General features: G+C 32.1%; 1 protein-coding gene across 1 annotated transcript in view; it reads left to right on the top strand.

The window, feature by feature from the left end:
* Nucleotides 1–22,296, top strand: part of pds5b (PDS5 cohesin associated factor B) — a 46,518-nt gene extending 24,222 nt beyond the window's left edge. Inside the window, exons 14-34 of the mRNA XM_051129651.1 lie at nucleotides 2,027–2,108; nucleotides 2,213–2,261; nucleotides 2,372–2,511; nucleotides 2,607–2,722; nucleotides 2,799–2,904; nucleotides 4,141–4,301; nucleotides 4,550–4,673; nucleotides 4,777–4,935; nucleotides 7,248–7,316; nucleotides 7,542–7,678; nucleotides 9,576–9,699; nucleotides 10,419–10,623; nucleotides 12,722–12,836; nucleotides 13,147–13,279; nucleotides 14,479–14,598; nucleotides 15,106–15,168; nucleotides 15,251–15,393; nucleotides 19,035–19,493; nucleotides 19,588–19,683; nucleotides 19,796–19,907; nucleotides 21,485–22,296. Coding sequence (XP_050985608.1) covers nucleotides 2,027–2,108; nucleotides 2,213–2,261; nucleotides 2,372–2,511; nucleotides 2,607–2,722; nucleotides 2,799–2,904; nucleotides 4,141–4,301; nucleotides 4,550–4,673; nucleotides 4,777–4,935; nucleotides 7,248–7,316; nucleotides 7,542–7,678; nucleotides 9,576–9,699; nucleotides 10,419–10,623; nucleotides 12,722–12,836; nucleotides 13,147–13,279; nucleotides 14,479–14,598; nucleotides 15,106–15,168; nucleotides 15,251–15,393; nucleotides 19,035–19,493; nucleotides 19,588–19,683; nucleotides 19,796–19,907; nucleotides 21,485–21,520 — 2,749 coding nt within the window. The 3' untranslated portion in view covers nucleotides 21,521–22,296. The remainder of the gene's footprint in view (nucleotides 1–2,026; nucleotides 2,109–2,212; nucleotides 2,262–2,371; nucleotides 2,512–2,606; nucleotides 2,723–2,798; nucleotides 2,905–4,140; nucleotides 4,302–4,549; nucleotides 4,674–4,776; nucleotides 4,936–7,247; nucleotides 7,317–7,541; nucleotides 7,679–9,575; nucleotides 9,700–10,418; nucleotides 10,624–12,721; nucleotides 12,837–13,146; nucleotides 13,280–14,478; nucleotides 14,599–15,105; nucleotides 15,169–15,250; nucleotides 15,394–19,034; nucleotides 19,494–19,587; nucleotides 19,684–19,795; nucleotides 19,908–21,484) is intronic.

Here is a 22,296-nt window from a genome sequence, read left to right as displayed (position 1 = left end):
ACTGCGCAAACTATATTTCATAGCCTAGAACTGCTTTTCTGATGGACCGATTTTAAGGACATAAACATTAACCATACATTTGTACATTTGTTCTCTAACACACATATTTTAGCTACACAGGTCATTTAAAAGCCTCAGGTGTGTAAAAATACCACACTATCATGTCCTGTTTTTTTTTTTTTTTAATAAACGCTATAGGAGCATTAAACACGTAATAAAGAAGTTTATTCTAATACTCGCGTAAGCATTAGCCGCGCTTATGCTAACGATTAACTAAGCAAATGGCGATGTTTATTTAAGGTATAATTTTTATAACAAAAGCTCTAAATATAAAATTAAATGAAAACTTACCTGCTTGAACTCTTTCATTAAATCTGGGTGTCGGTCTTTGAGGTGTTTTATTAAGTTCGATGTATTTCCTCCTTTTGAGAAAGAACTTCGATGCACCGTTTGCAAATGGGTTTCTGATGATCTATGATGTTGCCCTTGTCATCAGCCGCAAATACAAAATATTTCCACACGTGGCTCCTTCCTCCTTTCTTTTCAACAAGCGGATTCAGAGCAGCCGCATCAGCAGCACCGCCGGTCGCCGTGTCTCTGTGCTTTTGTGAAGAAGACGCAACAACTGCGCAGTGTGTACTTTTCGCATAGCGCAGTAAGAACCGGGTTGACCGGGTGCTCGGTACCACCGGTACTTAAGAAAACCTGGTACCGTAACATTTAATTTTTTTTAGTACCGACTTGGTACCGAAGTACCGGGTCTTTTGACAACACTAATACAAAATATGTATTTTTAAATAATAATTTATTATTTACAGTTAAATACAAAATAATATATAAAAAATAATTTTAATAAAATGTATTCTTTTAAAATAAATATTTATTTATAATTATTTTTAAGTAATATGAATAATAATAATAATAATAATTAAAAACAATAAAATAAAATATATAGTTGCAGAAGTTACATTTACTTTTGGTCCATGGCCCTCAATCAGAAAAAAATGCAGTTGAAGCATTTCTAGTTGATATTTTTTGTAATAATATTTAATAAAATTTGAATAATGTTGTTGTTATTGTTGTTGTTGTTGGATTGATACTAATATACACCAAAAATATAATACAAATATGCATTTTTAAAATAATTATTTATATTATTTACAGTTATTTTTAAATGATTTAAAAATATATACAAAATAATGTATAACATTTAATTTAATTATTTAATAAAATACCAATAAAAATAAAAATAATTGTAATAAAATATAGTTTTTAAATAATTATATTATTTACAATTATTTTTAACACAACTAATTAACAATTAACAACAAAAAATAAAAATGAAAAAATAAGTGTAATAAAATACAGGTGGACATAAGTTACTCTTACTTTTGGTCCATAGCCGTCAATTAGAAGAAAGACATGCCACTGAACATGTTCATTTCTAATTAATATTTTTTATTTGCAGTAAAATGTACAAAATATACATGTTTTTAAAAAAATATTTTTACAAATATTATTTACAATTTTTTTTTTTTAAATGTCAATTTAAACAAAATAATAAAATAATATCTAAAAATAAATTTAATGACAATAAAAAAAATATATATAATGATAATTTTAATAAAATATAGTTTGATATAAGTTGCATTTACTTTTGGTTCACGACTCTAAATGAAGTTGTTGGGTTTTTTTTTTGTTTGTTTGTTTGTTTTGTTTTGTTTTGTTTTTTTTAAATATATTCATTGTATTATAAAGTTTGGGCACCTCTGATCTAAAACATCTGCTTGTGCAAAAATGGAATCAATTTTCAACCGCGCAGCCTGTAAACAAAAGTCCCCACCCTGTTATATATTGCTTCACTTGGAAATGTGTCATATTCTGGAGAGAAAAACAGTTGTTTGTAGTTGTTTCTAATGGTTTTATAAGGTGTATATGGGTCTGAAAAGAGATGATTGCACTTATAAAGATGTATTTGCAGACTTGGAATGTTGATTGTGGTTGTTGTGGTCCATCTCTCCTACAGAGCTCTGAATGAAATGTGGAAGTGTCAGAACATGCTGAGACACCACGTCAAAGATCTTCTGGATCTCATAAAACAGCCAAAAGTTGGTTTTCCCTCACAGTTGTTTGGTTTTGGTTACAGCTTTTCTAAATCATCTTTATTACGTGTTGTACTTCTGTCTTGAACATTTTTCCTTTATTCCCCCAGTCTGACTCTTACAACAAGGCCGTGTTCTCAAAGGTCATGGTTATCACAAGTAAGTCGTGTTGTCTGTTAAAATGATTCCCGTCAAGTGCAATCTGCCTTTTATGTAATAACAAGAAACGTTCACTGAGGGGGAAACATCTCTAAATCTTTGTGTTAAAGGAAACCTGCCAGACCCAGGCAAGACGCAAGACTTTGTAAAGAAGCTTGCTCAGGTTCTTGAAGAGGACGAGAAGATCAGAAAGCAGCTGGAGACTCTTGTGAGCCCGTCCTGCTCGTGTAAGCAGGCCGAAGTCTGTGTGGTAAGTAACTTATCACTTCACCTCACAGGAGAAATTATGTTTTTATCTTCTCAGTTAAAGGTGTCTGAGTTTATGGTTGTGTTTGCACCCCACAGAAAGAAATCACCAAAAAACTGGGCAGCCCTAAACAACCCAGCAATCCTTTCCTAGAGATGGTCAAGTTTTTATTGGAGAGGATAGCGCCTGTTCATATTGACACAGAGTCCATCAGGTACATTAAGACTTTTAAATACCAGTAGTCAATGTGCTATTATTTGTACGTAGTCTCACTTCGTCTTCTCTTGCAGTGCACTTATCAAACAGGTCAACAAATCTATAGAAGGAACTGCTGATGATGAAGATGAAGGAGTCCCGACCGAGCAAGCCATCAGAGCTGGCCTGGAGCTGCTGAAGGTAAATTAATCTTGTTACTCACAGTGTCCATGTTGCATTTACGTTTAGTTATTTAGCAGATGCTTTTATCTAAAGCGACTTACAAATGAGGACAATAGAATCAATTAAAACCAACAAAAGAGTAATATGTAATTGCTGTGACAAGTCTTAGTTGGTGTAATGGAATGGTTTTATAATCTACATGCATGTCAATATTTAAATTTAAAATCAGGGTTTTTTTTTTTTGGTTTTTTTGTTTTTTAAAGTTAATTTGTTGCTACAGTGTAGCTGCTCGTTTTTGTATTTCATTTAATTTCTCGGATAAACCATAATTTTAACCTAACAGTTATTCTTTGATTAAAGATGTTATAAATCAAATAAATTAACTTTTTGCTGCAGTTTAGCTACTGGCTTTTTATTTTATTTTATTTCATTTCATTTAATTTCATTTCATTTCATTTCATTTTATTTTATTTCTCAGATGGACCATTATTTTAACCAAACAGTTATTCTTCGATTCAAAATGTTACAAGTCCAAAAATTAATTTGTTGCTGCATTGTAGTTACTGGCTTTTTTATTTTTATTTTTATTTTATTTCTCAGATGGACCATTATTTCAACAAAACAGTTATTCTTCAATTCAAAAAGTTACAAGTCCAAAAATATATTCGTTGTTGCATTGTATCTGCTGGATTTTATTTTATTTTATTTTATTTTATTTCTCAAATGGACCATTATTTCAACCAAACAGTTATTCTTCAATTCAAAAAGTTACAAGTCCAAAAATGAATTTGTTGCTGCATTGTAGTTACTGGATTTTATTTTATTTTATTCCTCAGATGAACATTAGTGTAGCTAGTATTTTATTGTTTAATTAATTTATTTATTGTTTCTTATTCCTCAGATGAACCATTATTTCAACCAAACAGTCATTTCTTGAAACATCTGGTATCATTTATAAAACAAATGAATTGTTGAATCAAGTTTTAAATCAGTTTATTAAAGCAGACAGTTTGCACTGATTAATGGAAATGAGTCAAACTTCCCAGTGCTATAGCATTTTTACTACTGAAATCAGAGACGCTATTACAGAGACAAAACATTTTTAGAGAAAACAGAATTTTTTTTTTTTTTTTTTTAGGAATCTTTGCACAATAAAATGACAGAAGACAGTATCAGCCCTAATACACATATTCAAAAATACGAAGTAATCCTTTTATTATTAGTTTGAGTTTGAGGTGTCTTTACCCCACTCAGGTCCTGTCCTTCACCCACCCTGTGTCATTCCACTCTGCTGAGACCTTTGAATCTTTGCTGGGCTGTCTGAAAATGGACGACGAGAAGGTTGCAGAGGCCGCGCTGCAGATCTTCAAAAACACCGGCAGCAAACTGGAGGAAAGCTTCCCACACATCAAATCGTAAGTTTGACTCCTGATCAGAAAAGCACATCTGGGTTTTATTCGAGACGACTGACGCTGCTTGATTTGTTCCATCAATTTAAACGTTTCTAACATGCTTGTTTATTGACGACCGCTTCTCATTTCTTGATTTCTGAGATGCTCTGTCACTTTTAATGGAAAACTAATTTCTGTTGTGCTGTACAGTCATCCATAAAGTTGAATGGTGCCATTCACTCCTGCCTGTTTGACTTCCTTTTGCCCCCTAGAGTCCTTTTACCAGTACTGCAGCACAAAGCAAAGAAGGGTCCTCCTCGCCAGGCCAAATATGCCATCCATTGCATCCATGCCATGTTCTCCAACAGAGACACACACTTTGCACAGATATTTGAGGTAAGACAAAGTACAAGCTTCCTCTGAAATGGCTTCGCATTTTCACTTTAAAACTTTCCCTGGAGGTCTGGATTTCTTACCAATTGCTTTCTGTTTGCTGCAGCCTCTGCATAAGAGTCTAGACACAGACAACATGGAACAGCTCATCACCCCTTTAACGACGCTGGGACACCTGGCCATGCTGGCCCCGGAACAGTTTGCAGCTCCACTCAAATCTTTAGTGGCCAATTTCATCGTTAAAGACCTGCTAATGAACGACCGGGTAAGTTATAGCATTGCTCATTACGGTTCTGCAATATAGCCTGAATTTTGATGAGAGCACACAGCAATCAGTGTGATGCACTGCGTAAAAATGCACATTTTTATGTCTCGCCTTCTGGTGAAGTAGTGCATTATGCAAGCACTCAAAATGAACCCAGACACTTGATGCGTAAATGCCTCTGGATTGCTCAGGTGTGCATGATGTTCCTAGCGTGCAATGTGAACTCTGAGTGCTCTGTTTTGTTTTTTTTGTTTTTTTTTTTAGCATTTTTTGTGTATTTTTGGCTGTTTAGGATGTGACTAAATGATATGTACTATTAATGTTTCAACTTATAATATTAATATTATATTTTGTATCATAATGCCATAAATAGAACATTTATTTATTTTAAATAATTCATAATTCACAATAATTCATTCATTTTTGGACTGAAATATCATTGTTCCTATGTATAATAATGCCAATACTAAATATAACCGTTTATTATATATAATTTATGAACTAATTTTATTTATTTATTTATTTAAATATATAATATTCCAGCATTAAGAACAATATATGCCAATATCATAATGGTAACAATAAAATATCCTAGAATTAAAATATTATTGCAATTAATATTTAAAAATAAATAATTAATTAAATAATTAAAATTAAATATTGATATGTAATTGTTCCTATGTATAATACTGCCAATACTAAATATAACATTTTATTATATATAATCTATTAACTTATTTATTTATTTATTTATTAAAATATTGAATATTCCAGCATAAAGAATATATTCCAATATCATAATGGCAGCAATAAAAACATCCTATAATTAATAATCCTGTAATTAAAATAGTTTTCCAATTAATATTAAAAAATAATAATTCAAATTAAATAATGATGTAATTGTTCCTACGTCTAATACTGCCAGTACTAAATATAACTTTTATTATATATAATTTATTAACTTAAAAAAAATTAAAATATTCCAATACTTTAAAATATTATTCCAATTAATATTTAAAAATACATAATTAAATAATTTAAAAAGATTATATGTAATTGTTCCTGTGTATAATATTGCCAATACTAAATGTAACATTTCATTATATCTAATTTATTTACTTATTAATTAATTTATTTTAAATGTATAATATTCCATTGTTAAGAACAATATATTCCAATGTCATAATGACAATTTAAAAAAAATCCTGTAATTCATAATCTTATAAAGTATTCCAATGAATCATTAAAAATGGATATTTAAATAAATAATTAAATGTTGATATTTAATTGTTCCTATGTATAATATTGCCAATTCTAAATATAACTTATTATATATAATTTATTAACTGTTTAAGTATATAATATTCCAGTGTTAAGAACAATATATTCCATTATCATAATGACAAAAAAAAATCCTATAATTAATAATCCAATAATTAAAATATTATTCAAAATTAATAATTAAAAACAAGTAATTAAATAAATTGTTAAAATTAAATATTGATATGCATTTGTTTCTATGTATAGTATTGCAAATACTAAATCTAACATTTTATTGTGTATATATATATTAGTAACCTTAAATTACTAATCCTATAACTAAAATATTATTCTAATTAATGTTTTAAAAAATGAATAAATAATTAAAATTAAATATTGATATGTAATATTAGTTTATGGAGCCTTGAATGAAATTTTAGTTTTGTGTGATTCTAAGCTGTATAAATTAATTACAGTGTATGTGTATTAAACTGTATTAAAGACAAAGAAGAAAGAAAGAAAGAAAGAAATAATAAAAGCGTTAGACATTTAAATCATTAATCGCAATCATTTACGTAAGAATAAATCAGCCAAAATTTCATAAATGTGAAAGCCCCATTAAATTTATGCATTAAATATGCATGTGTTGTTTATTTGCCTGTAGCATTAACTAATTTAGACTTATTGAATTAATGTGATTTCATGGGGATGTGCTTGCTCACAGCTTAAATCAACCCAGCATAATTATAAGAGTAAATGAGAGAAAGTTTAAAATGCATCAAACAGATGAGATCCTCTTCACTCATCTCATTTGACTGACCTTGTGGGCATGGTTTTGTTTCATTTTCCAGTGGGTTTTAAAGCAAGTCGTGCATTTTAATATACATGGACGTACGACACATCATTTGTCTCCTCGCTTCTGTAACAAGAAGTGTGTTTATTTTTAGTTTTAACCTTGTTAGCAAACGGTCAGACCAGGCAATAAAAGATTCTCCTCACTCTCGGGTTTTGAGGCGTCTGATACTGATCTAGATTTTCTGTTTGCTGCAAAGATTCCTGGCAAGAAAACCACCAAGCTGTGGGTTCCGGATGATGAAGTCTCTCCTGAAACATTGGCTAAGGTAAGACGCAGCTATTATTTATTCATTTTTATTGAAGAATCTAGCAGAGTGATTCACATCTCGGCCAGTATTGCATTGATTCCCAACAGATATGGATAGACAGGTTCTGTGCTTTTCTTCTTTCTCCTGTACATTGTAAATAAATAGCACCTGAGCTTGTACTCACAGGAGATGATACTGAGGGGTAAAGTGTGTTCAATGTTTCTCTGTCTTTTTGTGTCTCAGATTCAGGGGCTGAAACTGATGGTCAGATGGCTGCTTGGCGTGAAGAACAACCAGAGTAAATCTGGTAACTCCACTCTGAGAATGCTGACGGCTATACTGAGCAGCGACGGTGATCTGACGGAGCAGGGCAAGATGGGGTGAGTGACATTTGCATAGTTTCAAACCCTTTACTAGCAACTATCCTGAGCTTTGACGTCAAACTGCTGACAGGGAAAATTGACAATGAAAGGCCAATTTATGGTTTTTAGGAGCGTAAGTGTTGACAAAGGTTACGTTCGACAAATAAACACATACTGTTCAAACTTTGGGGCCTTTAAGATTTTTTTTTTTTTTTATGTATTGGAAAGAAGTCTTTTATGCTCAGCAAGGCTGTATTTATTTGATCAAAAATACAGTAAAAACTAATATTATGAAATCGTTTTACAATTTAAATTAGCTGTTTATTAACTATTTGAATATGTTTTAAAATGTAATTTATTCCTGTGATACAATGCTGAATTTTCAGCATCATTACGTCAGACTTCAGTGTCACATGATCCTTCAGAAATCATTCTAATATGCTGATTTGTTGCTTTTTTTTCAATGCTGAAAACAGTTGTGCTGCTTAATATTTTTTGGAAATGTTTTTAGCTTTCTTTGTTTATTTATTTGAAATGGAAACATTTTTAACTTTTAGAAATGTCTTTACTGTCACCTTTTAATTCATTGCTGAATAAAACTAGTAGTTACTTAAAAAAAAAAAAAATTAATGGCACCAAACTTTTGAACAGTTGTGTATATAAAATAATCAAAATGTAAATTGTACTGTCTTATTTTATATTTAATTTAAATAGTAAATGTGTAGTTTTTACAGTTATTATTTACTGTTTATTTTAAACTTAAGTTCATTTTACATTTTATATATACACTACTGTTCAAATGTTTGAGATCAGTAATTTTTTAAAAATAGTTTCTTATGCTCATCACGACTGCAGTTTTTTTTAATCAAAAATATAGAAAAAACAGTAATATGGTAAAATGTTACTACAATGTAAAATAACTGTTTTCTGTTTTTTAATATACGTTAAAATATAATTTATTTCTGTGACGCAAAGCTTCATTTTCAGCATCATTACTCTAGTCTTTAGTGTCACATGATCCTTCAGAAATCATTATAATATTCTAATTTATTTTCAATGTTGAAAGCATTTGTGCTGTTTAATTTTTAGAATTCATTGAATAAAAATAAAAAAAGACAAAAAAAACAGCAGTTAAATAAAATGCAAATCTTTTGCATTTTATTATAAACTACAGTTTAAAAATTTGGGATCAGTAAATGTTTTTTTTTTTTTTTTTTTTTTTTTCTTTTCTTTTTTTTTTTTTTTTTTTTAAAAGAAGAAATTAATACTTTAATTGACCTAGGATGTGTTAAATTGATAAAAAGTGATAGTAAAGACTTACATTGTTACAAAATACTTTTTTTTTTTATTAACCAGCACATTAAGCAATACAACTGTTTGCAACATTGATAATAATAATAATAATCATAATAATACATACATATAATATCAGCACATTAAAATGATTATGAAGGATCATGTGACACTGAAGACTGAAGTAATGATGCTGAAAATTCAGCTTTGCATCACAGAAATAAATTACATTTAAAGTATATTAAAATAGAAAACCATTATTTTAAATTGTAGTAATATTTCACAATATTGTGGGGTATTTTTTTTTTCTGCATTTTTTTTTTTTTTTTTTAAATGCATGAAAAATCTTACTAATCCCAAACGTTTGAACGGCAGTGTATATATGATTTTTTTTTAATTTATTTATTTATTTATTTATTTTTTTTTAAACAAAGACAATTTCTGAAAATCATACTTGCATATACATGTTATAAGAATATATGGTAATTTCAAACAGTCTTCAATAAATTCATGAACACTTTTGGTTTGAAATCATGGCATATATTGCACAACACTTTCATTTATTTATATACATAGCTGTAATATAGGAGTGATTTCATGTGCTGATTTTCTTTGTGTATAGTAAGCCGGACATGTCTCGCCTGCGGCTGGCAGCTGGCTGTGCCATTCTTCGTCTCGCTCAGGAGCCGTGCTACCATGAGATCATCACCCTGGAGCAGTACCAGCTCTGCGCCCTCGTCATCAACGTAAGACCCATCGCCGACTCCTAATCTGACCTCATATTGGCTTGATGGACTTATCTTTCATCTTAATGTCAAAAAGAAGAGCCTGTGACTTCATTGTAATGGGTTACACTGCTTTGACAAACAAGCTGGTTATGTAGTCATTCCCTGTGTTCCTGGTCACCAGTCATGCTTTGAAATCTAATTTTATGTCCAGCTTATCTTACCGCTGAAATCAGAAGTCAGCTTCAGTACCTCTGATTAAATCCAGTGAAAATAATGTCTCTCCTAATTGAGATAGAGGTGTAGCTTTATTCACAACCCAGTTTACTTCAATAATGTCACTGTCTCGGAGTGGAACAGGATGTTCAAACTGAAACAAAATTGGCTGGGAATTAAATAGATTGTTGAAAGTGGGTGTTCAATATTAAAATGGAGCCAGACCAAATGCTTGTTTGAAAAACCAATGCTTAAGTAGCCTGTGTAGGATATTGAATAATGTTGTTAACCAGCAGCCAAAAAGTGAAGGTCAGAAGCAGAAAGAAATGGTTTCTGAAGAAGCAACTGATCTTTTATAAAAAGAAATGCATGAAACCAAAAGACTGAAAAAGAGGCCATTTTACAAGCTTTATGGTGGCACTTAACCCCAGGTTACTCAAGGGTTATTGTCTTTGTAAGCCACTGAATAAAAGCATGATCTAAATGACTCAATAGGAACTAATGAGTCCTCTTGTCTTTCTCAGGACGAGTGCTACCAGGTGCGACAGGCCTTCGCCCAGAAGCTGCACAAAGGTCTGTGCAGATTGCGTCTGCCGCTGGAGTACCTGGCCGTGTTCACGTTGTGTGCCAAAGACCCGGTGAAGGAGCGCAGGGCGCACGCCCGCCAGTGCCTGGTCAAAAACATCAACCTGCGCAGGGAATACCTGAAACAGCATGCAGCAGTCAGTGGTAAGGAAACCCATTTTAAATCCTGCTCTAAAGGCAAGGGTTAGGAACAGAGAACCAGTTCTTTTTTTAGTTCATATTTCTTGTTTATTTATTTCATATAAAAAGATATTGTAACTGACTTATAATACTGATTCTGTTATAATCAGGGGTGCACATAAGTGGTACGCAGGTCCTCATGTGCGACCGAAATAAGAAAATGTGCTGTGTGAATAAGTTCAGAGTGCGCATTTGCACAGTTGACAGCTGTTAATGCACAATTATCATTTTAGATGGACAAATTATAATACTGTATAAGATTTCTGAAAGCATAATACTAGGCTATTCGCTGCAGTTTTCAAAGCACAATGCAAAAATGTGTCACTTCATTCACTGACGCTCTTCAATCGGAAGCGCTAAACCCGGCGGGAGCCTTGTAAATATTTCTTAAAGGAGAAGTCCACTTCCAGAACAACAATTCACAAATAATTTACTCACCCCCTTATCATCCAAGATGTTCATGTCTTTCTGTCTTCAGTCGTGAAGAAAGGGTTTTTTGAGGAGAGCATTTCAGGATTTTTCTCCATATAATGAACTTCATTGGTGCCCTGATTTTGAACTTCTAAAATGTAGTTTAAATGCAGCTTCAAAGGGCTCTAAATGATCCCAGCTGAGAAAGAAGGGTGTTATTAAAGGTGTTATTAAATGCATATTTTGACTAAACGAATGCATTGTTTGACCTTTCGTGCATGTAAATATGACTCTCTAAACATAGGGGCCTATGATTTCTGCGATGCGGAAAACACAGGTGGAATTGCAGAATCCAGTCTTAAGAACAGAATTTACTGAATAACACGGAATGTCACAGAATTTGTCAAAGTTTGAATTAATCAATCAAAAGTAGGTCATTACACTTCAAACTGCAATATAGACTACTACTACTACTACTACTACTAGTACTACTACTACTAAAATGAAACAAACATTATTTTTTTAGTGTATAATCACACATTTCTTCCATGTTTTGATTTTAATAGTAAATTCCCCTTTGTTTGCCAAAAAAAAAAGTTTGCTTAATTTTCAATAATTAAAAGATAAATGAAATTAATGTTTTATGCCTTCATTTGATAACCAGAACATTTTACATATACAACACAGAATTTGAGGGTAAAAAAAAAAAAACTTTCATAAGGCTATTTTAAGAATTTGAATAAATGAAGTATGCATTGAAATAATTAGACATGCTAAAACACAGAATTTAATAACAATAAAACATATTGTGATGAAAAAATAAACATTTCATAGGGCCCTAAACTTGTCATTTTTGTTAAACCTTTATTAAATTGATGTAAAATTGTATGTTTCATGATTTTAATTAATTAGACGTGCTATTTGATTAACAAAATTGAATTTACCATTAAAAAGGAGTTGAGAAAAATTAAAATGGAAAAAAACAAAATTCAAAAATATTAAAACTGAAAAAACAGAATTTGGGAAAAAATAAAATGGATTTCATAGGGCCCTATAAACAATATTAGGAACTTTAGGCGTAATAAGGGGCACTTTAATACCAATTATTAATTCATTTAAAATAGTGACACTTTTGGGATTGATCCACAGTCATCCGAAAGAAAACCACAATGAATCCATCGTTTTGTTTAGGTATTACCGGTTATTTGAGAGCTGAGGACTCTTTCAAATACTAAAAGAGTCGTTCAGGATTCCCTATTGGAGACATTGTGGTGTGTTTCTGGGCTATAGTGATCTTTATTAGTTAATATTCATGCATCTTCCAGTGCAATGAAATCTTTAGCTGCTCAGTTGAACTGTTCATCAGGGTCATTATGCAAACGAGGTGGTTGTTATGTCTGCCCTGTCAAGTGGATTTGCCCGTCCATTGTTTTGGTTTCTTCATCTGTTGCTTTTGGAATGAATTCATTGCACGTCAGCCTTTTCAGTTTTGATTTGTTAGTTTCAGACCCTTGGAGGATGTGAACCTTTTCCAACTGTAATTCATATTCATGAGACACCGTGCAAACTGGGGCTATTGTAAAATATTGTGAGTCCTGGAATATGCCCAGGTTTTGTCCCAAGTGTGTAAGTGTGTATGTGTGCTCTGCAGAAAAGCTGATATCACTCCTGCCGGAGTATGTGGTGCCATATGCAATTCACCTTTTGGTCCACGACCCAGACTATGTGAAAGTCCAGGACATCGAGCAGCTCAAAGACATCAAAGAGTGAGTCCACACAAACTACTTCAGCTTCTCTTCCATTTTTTAATTGGAGAGTGTTTATATCTTCATTAGGTTTTCATTTCAAGCTCTGAAAATGTTAGATGCGTAATTTGGACTAGATACTCGTTACCAATATGTTGTCTTTCAAATTTTCATAAACAGCGGAGAAAATGTGCAGCTTGTTAGATGTTTGGCCAGCTGCCGAAAACACTGATAAATGGTGTTCCAGAGCTGCCATCTGCCTTTAATCTTGAAAATGATGTTTCTCTATCCGTTGCTCACTCTTTCGCTCATATCTTCCCTTTTCCTTCAGGGCTTTGTGGTTTGTTTTGGAAATCCTAATGGCCAAAAATGAAAACAACAGCCATGCGTTCATCAGGAAAATGGTGGAAAACATAAAACAGACAAAAGATGGACAGTGTCCGGATGATCCCAAGATTAATGAGGTCCGTCTTGTTTCAAAGAGATGTTTTTCTCATGTGGTTAATCAAAAGTTGTTCTGACTAACAAAATATTTAAATGGAAATGAACTGGAAATGCATTACATAATAACAAAACATTGAAATGACTATAGTTGGTATCAGTAGTCTTCTCTGAAGACGTCCATCTGTCTGTTGAAGATTTATTATAGTCTTTTCTACACTGATTATAATCTTCTAGATTCAAAATAGATTAGACTAATTCCAAAGATTGGAAAAAAGCAACAGCTGTTTTCAACATTGATTACAGGTACTTGAGCACAAAATCAGTATGTTACAATGTTTTCTAAAGGAAAATTTGACACTGAAGACTGGAGTAATGGCTGCTAAAAATCAGCTTTAATATCACAAAAATAAATTACATTTTTAAAATATTAAAATGGAAAATATTTCACAATATCACAGTTTTTACTGTATTTTTGATCATATAAATGCAACCGATTTCAAAAACATTTATGAATCTGTTAAATGATAAACACGAAAGACTAAGTCACTGAAATGCATTTAATGCATTTAAAATTAATTTGCATGAACCTAGTGTTATATTTTTACATATATTGCATCTGGTAGTATTTATATTTTTGAGACAATATTTCTATATATACACTACCAGTCATAAGATTTTATATGTTTTTAAAGGAGTATCTTCTGCTCACCAAGCCTGCATTTATTTGATCCAAAATACAGCCAAAGCAGTAATATTGTGAAATATTTTTACTATTTAAAATAACTTCTTTCCATTTGAATTTATTTTTAAATGTAATTTATTCCTGTGATCAAAGCAAAATTTTCAGCATCATTACTCTAGTCTTTAGTGTCACATGATCCTTCAAAATCATTCTAATATGCTGATTTGCTGTTCAAGAAACATTTTTATTATTATTATTATTATTATTATTATTATTATTATTATTATTATTATTATTATTATCAATATTTAAAATGGTTCAGTACTTTTTTTTTTTTTAGGATTCTTTAAATAGAAAATTAGAAAAATTCAGAAAAATTAAAACAAACTGAATTTGGAAAAAATTTAAAAAATAAAACAGAATTTGGGAAAGAAATAAAATGGATTTCACAAGGCCCTATGTATCTTTCTCCGTGAAAATGATCATACCTGAATGTGTTTTACACTGTTCTCAATTCAATTCTCTTTCTCCTTGCAGAAACTGTACACCGTGTGTGATGTAGCCATGAACATCGTCATCTCTAAGAGCACCACATACAGTCTAGAGTCGCCTAAAGATCCCGTACTGCCTGCACGTTACTTCACACAACCAGACAAGGTGCTTAACTGCTGCCTTTGTTGAACTGCTGCGGGGCCTTCAGTTATATAAATTTCAGGGAATGTTTTGATTCTTAAAAAAAAAATTTCCTTAAAAAGGAACTGGAAGGTGAATGAAGAGAGAGGCAGTATGGGATTATGACTGGATTTGAACTCATATCTCCCATGAACAGCAGCTCTTTATTTATGTATCATGAGCACTACACATTTTAGGCCTTGAAGAGTCAAAGAAATTTATGAAATATTAAAGAGCCATGGTCTATAGTGTATATAACATTTTCTTGTTAAGCCCTAAAAATAACTATTCTTTTGAGTGCTATCTCTATACAAATAAAATATTAAACTCTTGATCTAGAAGTCATAGAAAGTGATTGGTCAGCAGGTGTGGAAACCCTGCTGTGGATAACTCAGTTTCCAGGTCAAATCTGAATTTCAAAGATGTGTTTGTTCAAATTGATTTTTCTCCTACTTTTTCACTAAACCTCTCAATGTTCTCATTGCCTTTCAGAATTTCAGTAACACGAAAAACTATCTGCCTCCTGAGATGAAGTCATTCTTTACCCCAGGAAAGGTACATATTTGCCCTCCATTCCTTTAGTGACCTCCTTGGGTCCGACAGGACTGTGAGATTGACTGATTGATTCTCTCTGCAGCCTAAGGCAGCAAACGTGCTGGGCGCTGTGAACAAGCCCCTGTCCGCCACAGGAAAACTGCAGACCAAACTCTCACGCATGGAGACCATCAGTAACGCCAGCAGTAACTCCAACCCCAGCTCCCCTGGCCGCAGTAAAGGACGGTTAGTGTCACAAACGCACATACATGTGAGCTCACTGATATAAACTACCATTTGGGGTCAGAAAAAGATTTTTTTTCGGCAAGGATGCATTCAGTTGATCAAAAGTGACATTAAAGGTAACCTAGGAAAAAGATTTGTATAGTTTAATGTAACATAAATGATGTCTCTTACTGAAATATATAGTAGAAAACCCATGAAAGATTCACTTTATTTAAAAAATCCAAATCGATTTATACATATTTTGAACTATGGGGGACACCATTATTTCGATGACGTGAAATGGTTGCACTCAGTGAGCTACTGGTGCTACCTGTTGCTATTTTTATGACAATGTATGCATAGGCTTAAACCAAATGCCATACCATCGATTTTCCTCACAAGGAGTCTAAACGCCCCCAGATATCAAGTGAAATTCACGCTGAGAAACTCCTTCATTGGCTGTGGCGTCTTGACGAGCGTCGGCATGTTTACATCCTGCCAGGATGGCATCTAGCGTTTCTTGTCTCTGCCATTTTTAAGCTTGACTTTTTGAAATTCAAGGCCTGGAAAACCCTTGACAATAGAGAGATTTCTGAAGAGGTACTTAAAAATTGCTTGAATTGTTGAAGTGTTTTAATTTTTTCACATAAACTGCATGCAATTTTAAAAAAACATACCTTTTTCACTTATTTCAGTTAATGTCAGAACAACAATCGAGCTAAGAAAGTAGTATTAGTACTGACAGTGTCATGTAAACATGGCTGAAGATGTGAAAAGATCAACAGATTAACCAAAACAATTGAGTTATTTACTCTGGAACCACTCTGATTGATTCAAACTTGTGACTTTGATCATTCATTTCCAACGATTCACTATAAAAAAAACAAAAAAACAGATCAAATTAAAAGAGCTATTCATTTTTGAACTTCAGCATCACTTGTAATGATTTTAAAAAGCACATAGTGATGGGTGAAATGGAGCTTTTCAAAACTCTGAATTGGTTAAACCATTGCACCGCAAAATGATTCACTGTTTCACAGAGCTCCAGTCGGATTGTGTATTGCAAATCATTTGTTTCAGATTAGGATTTCAAATCCGCGTATCGCAAATCTTTTGATTTAGATTGGAACTTTGCGAATCGTGAATCAATAGATGTAGATCGGAACAGGTTTGTGAATAATTTCACAAATTGAATGATTCAAATCAAATGATTTGTGATGCGCGATTTGAAGTCCTGATTTTCATCAAATGAATTGCGATATGCAAAGTTCCAATCTAAATCAAATGATCCGCAATCCGAGTCCTGATCTGAAATGATTGTTCGCGAACGATCGTTTTATTTAGATCAGTACTTTAATGTGGGTTTGCGAATCATTTGTTTCATATCAGGATTTCGGAGTGGGTTCGGGAATCTCTTTTTCAGAATTTTTTTTTCTTAAACAATAGAAAACATCAAACCATTAAGGCAATACAGTTATAAAAACAAAAAGAAAAAAAAAAGTATACACATACAAATTTAAGAAAATTAACCGTGGTTTTACTATAATAAAAGTGTAGTTAATTTTTTTTGTACTTCAGTAGTAATTCTTTGCATTTGTGTGACATTATTTTTGGCTTTTTTTTTTTTAATTGGTGTATTTTAATTGATCTCTTTTTGTAAAATTTGAAATAGAAGACATTGTTCGATAAGAGAGATCTCTGAAGTCCTTGAAAATCTAACAAAAATAGTGTTTGAAAAGTCCTTGAAAGTCCTGGAGTTTCATTTTACAGTATCTGTATGAACCTTCAACCAAAAGCTGCACAATGTGGCATTGTATCAGTATTTTATTTTTTGAGTAGTAAGGTTTACGAATGTTTAGCCATTTGGGTAAACCCGTAAAGTAATAACCAACTTAAATTAATGACCTCACTATTGCTTTATTAAAAACACCATATCATGGCTTTCACACTAAAATCTGTGTGCCGATATGAATATATATAGTTGAGCACCTCCCTAAAAATGACCCATTTGTAGCGTAATCGGTTCAGTAGCATAAATTAGTTCCACATGTCCTATAAAGCCAATGGTGGTGTGCATGAACACATGAGCATTATAAATAACACGAGACACACTCCCTCTCTTAAAACTGTAATATTACTCTGAGCTGTCTGCAGTCTGATCGCATGCCTTGTCTGAATCTATTTTGCATGTTATTAAAAGGAATTTTCATACTGCAAAATCTGTGGTATTAACATCCTACTGTGGACTAAACAAGCTCTTTTGAGGTCACGGTGCGCGGTAATCACACCGCCTTTCAGCTTCCCTGCACGAGTGAAAGCAGAAAGGGTAGGTGTGATGGTCGTCTCCGAAACGCTCGGTTTTCTGAGTAGGTGTCATTGAGATTCTTTTGAATGGAGCGTTTCATGGATCTGCGTCACGAAAGCTCAATAATTGCTGTTTTCTTTTACCTGCGCCACATTGAAAGAGCACTCGGGGGATGTGCTGCTCGATGGCATTGAAATGACTCATGCCTTCCTTCGAGATTTATAATAGCCTAACTTGTAGGTGTCTTTATATGTGACCAAGACAAACAGATGAAAAGTGACTTGAAGTTTGTCTTTGGAGTGTTTTATTATTTGTTTCTTTAATTAGTAGTTTGTGGGTTTTCAAAACTTTTTATACAAATGATCTTAATGCAAATAGTAATTTGTCTTGCACTGTATATGCTGTAGACATGAATATTTTTCCCCCTTTTTTTTAAATGCATTTTATTAAATGAATTACATTTTTAATCTTGGTTTAATAATATAATATGAATTTAATAATAACTAATTTTCTTAATATATTATTTTTATGTGCAATATTTTTTTGTATTTTAAAGTTTCTTTTTTTAGCAAAGTGTAGCAAAATTGTAATAAACTTCTGTTAGTGTAAAATTTATTATTATTTATTTAATTTGTTTCTTCAAAAAAAAAACAGTTGACTATATACAGTGTGTGTGTATGTATATATATATATATATATATATATATATATATATATATATATATATATATATATATATATATATATATATATATATATTTTTTTTTTTTTTTTTTTTTTTTTTTTACTTATTACATTTTTTACTTTTTTTTCACAAATTAAATGAATAAATTATAATGTTATTACATAGAGTATTAGTACAATTCAAATAATATTAATAAAAATAATTTAAATATTAAGATATGTACAAAATGTTTATATTTTATTAATATTATTTGTTAAATAATTTATAACTTATTGCTATTTTTATTATATTATGTTTTTAATGTTACATTATATGTTGTAATAATGTTATTATTCGCAGTACTAGTACAAATCATAAAATGTATTTTATAAATTTGTAATATTATGTTTGTACTATATCTATCTATCTATCTATCTATCTATCTGTCTATCTATCTTTCTGTCTCTCTCTCTCTCTCTCTCTCTCTCTCTCTCTATTTATTTATTTATTTATTTATTTATTTATTTATTTTTTTTTTTTAGAGGGGGGGGCAAAGGAGTGACTGTTTAGCAATAATATGCCAAAATATCCCTAGACATACACTGACACCTTAGAAACCACCCAAAATAACTGTGGCACTATGCCAGTGAGTTTTGCATGAAACTAAAACCTACATTTCTTTTGTCTCTCCAGACTGGATTCTGCAGATGTGGACCACAGTGAGAATGAAGACATTTCAATGAAGAGCCCTGAGACAGAAAAGCCCACCAGGGGGCGCAAGCGGGGTGCTGCAGCCAACCAAGACGATAAGGGCCAGGAGTCCAAGCCCAAGCGGGGCCGGAAGAAAGCAGCCAACACAAGCACTGACGATGCTGAGGACCAGTGGGGCGAAGACAGCAGCATGGCAGAGGCCTCCATGGAGACCGAAGATGAACAGAACAGTCCGCCCAAAAGAGGCAGACGAGGACGGCCCCCTAAATCAGCAGCCAAGGACGAGACTCCTAGCAAGGGCAGAAGGGGTCGCAGGAAGACCGCTCCACCTGCAGATGAAGAAAATGAGGAAGAGCAAGAAGAAGAGGAGGATGACGACGATGACGCAGGCAGTGAGAATATGGAGGTGAAGCCTAAAGGCAGAAGAGGACGTAAACCAAGGTTAATGGCTGCCTGTGTGCATTTGTATTCTTCCTTCCTGAATACCCATAAACCTTTTATTCTTAACATATATCTTTGAAATGGTTATTCGCAGAGGTGATGCAGATGCCGCCAGTGATTCTGTGGAATCCACACCTCAGAAAAGGAGAGGACGACCTCCGAGGACACAGGCAGGAGCTAGGAAAGCTAGGTACATAGACCCATATTGCTAAAATTATTCTTTCTCTTGACACTTCCTGTGGTCTATACATGTGTCTCGGTCTGTTTCATGGGCTTTATTTGATTCATACAATCTGTTTTAGCGGTGGGAGATCAAGAGCTGCCGCCAACCAGGAAGAGGAGTCTGAAGAGGAGATGGACACAGCCCAGCAGAGTGAGGAGGAAGAGGAGGAGTCAATGGACTCTTCACCTAAAGTGAGTTTCCTTTCCCTGAAACCCCACAGTCATGAAAAACCCAAGTAAACTGATTTAAAAAAAAAAAAAAAAAAAAAAAAAGGTTTCAAAGCCAAATTATTTATTGAATGTCATTCAGATATTAAGATAAAATATCTTAAGTTTGGAGATTTTTGTAGTAGTAATTGTTTGAAAATAATGCTTATTTATATTATTTAATTATATATACTTATATACTTATTTAAATTTTTATTTTTTTTTTTTTATGCCGTTCAAAAGCTTGGGATCGGTAAGATTTTCTCTTATGCTCATCAGAAAATGTATTGTGAAATATTATTGCAATTTAAAATGTTTCTATTTTAATATACTTGTAAATATAGGTATTAAAAAAAGGTATTAATTTCCTTCAAAAAAAAAAATAAAAAAATTTACTGATCCCAAACTTTGAACGGTAGTGTATATTTTATTATAAGATTTCTATTTAAAATAAATGCAGTTCTTTTTAATGTTTTATTCATCAAAAAATTCTGAAAAAATGATCACAGGTTCCAAAAAAAAAAGCACAACTGTTTCCAACATTGATAATAAATCAGCATATTAGAATGATTTCTGAAGGATCATTTGACACCAAAATCTGGAATAATGATGCTGACAATTCAGCTTTACATCACAGGAGTAAATTCTATTTTAAAGTATATTAAAATAGAAAACCTACTAGTTTAAACTGTAACAATATTTCACAATATTGCAGTTTTTTTTCTGTATTTTTAATCAGATAGACAGCCTTGATGAGCAGAAAAAGACTTCTTTTAAAAAAAAAAAAAAAATCTCAAACTTTTGAACGGCAGTGTATATCTAGTAATTATGAATTATTTTAAGCCACAGAAATGTATTGAGGTCTTTACAATTTTAATACATGTAAGTATAATAATTGTTTAAATATATAATTTAACCACAAATCTACTCTGGAAATCTGTATAAAGATTTGAAAATACAAATCTTTATCAAGTAGTCATTAATAATCAAGTCATTTATAATTATATTTGTATTTTATTTATATTTAATTATATTATTATTATCATATGAAATTATCTTGAAGTAATCATAGATAACAAGTCAAAAAAATTAATTGGGCAGAAATCTTTAAATTTATAATAATTTATGCAATTTATATAATAATTTATTATAAATGTTTAAATATTAGTTCTACCTAGAAATCTGCTCCAGAAATCTGTATGAAGATTTAAAACAAATCTTTTTGTCATCAGAATGCATTTAAATATATATATGTTTTTTTAAATGAATGAATTCCTTGTGCAAATCTACTCCAGAAATAAATGAAGGTTAAAAAAATCTTTCTTATAACCATAAATGTTATAAAATTATAAAACAATAAGAATTACTTGAGCTGAAATCTTGAAATTTTAATGTAAATGTAAAATTAAAATGTAATAATATCATGCAGAAATGTTGAAAGGGTTTTTTTTTTATTATTATTAATCTTTACCTTGTGGTCATGAATGACCATAAAAATAATGGAAATTCATTGGTATGCAATCTTGAAAATCCTGAGAATATGTGCTGATGTGTTTTTATAGGTGCGACGGAAGGTGGTGAGACGGGACCGAAGATGAGTGCTTACAGAGACAAAATGCCAGATTGATTGGAGATTGCTATACTTAAGGAAAAAGTCCTGAGGAGAGGAGTGAACTTGTGGAAAGTTTGGACTTTTTGGAGCCATGCATCTGCTTCAGCTGTATTTTGCCGTCTTTTACTGCCGTACGCTTCTGCCCCACCTATCCACCACGACTCGTGGGTTTGTTTTCCATTGTTATGTGTGCCGACCATGTGATCTTAATCTTATGAGAAAGAAAGTGTAAATAGTTTTTGGGCTCTTACTTTTCCCCCACCCAAGGTTAGGGAGGCAACTTGTATAGCTTTTACCTCCAGCTTTAAATATATTGCACCAGCTGATCTGTCCAAGTAAAGGAAAAAAAAAATCTGAACAACTTTTAGCAGTACTGTATGTGTCCCGTGTGTCTTCTGTATATCATTCTGTACTGTGCTACACCAATAACCATTTTGTAGTTCCCTTTTTTTATTTGTTCGTCATTTTATCCTTTCCTTTTTTAACCCTTCTCATTTGTGTAATTCTTGTGTGCATATGGTTGTGCATGTGCAAATGTGCCTCTGCAGATAAAAGAAACACTGGTCTGATGAGAAACTCACGTATTTGTTACATTTTACAGCCCAGTATTGATTTTATCAGTGTTTGAAACAGGGAGGAGATGGTACAGGACATTGGTTTTTAATATTGGCTGTGTTGGGAAACAATTGAAGATTCTCCCTCACCACCCAAATCAGTTTTTCAGTCTGCTGAACCAATAAAATATTCTGTATAAATAACTTG

The sequence above is a fragment of the Labeo rohita genome, chromosome 15 (genome assembly GCF_022985175.1).
Source record: "Labeo rohita strain BAU-BD-2019 chromosome 15, IGBB_LRoh.1.0, whole genome shotgun sequence".
Classification (NCBI taxonomy): Eukaryota; Metazoa; Chordata; class Actinopteri; order Cypriniformes; family Cyprinidae; genus Labeo; species Labeo rohita.
This window is presented reverse-complemented; position numbering and strand designations above follow the sequence as displayed.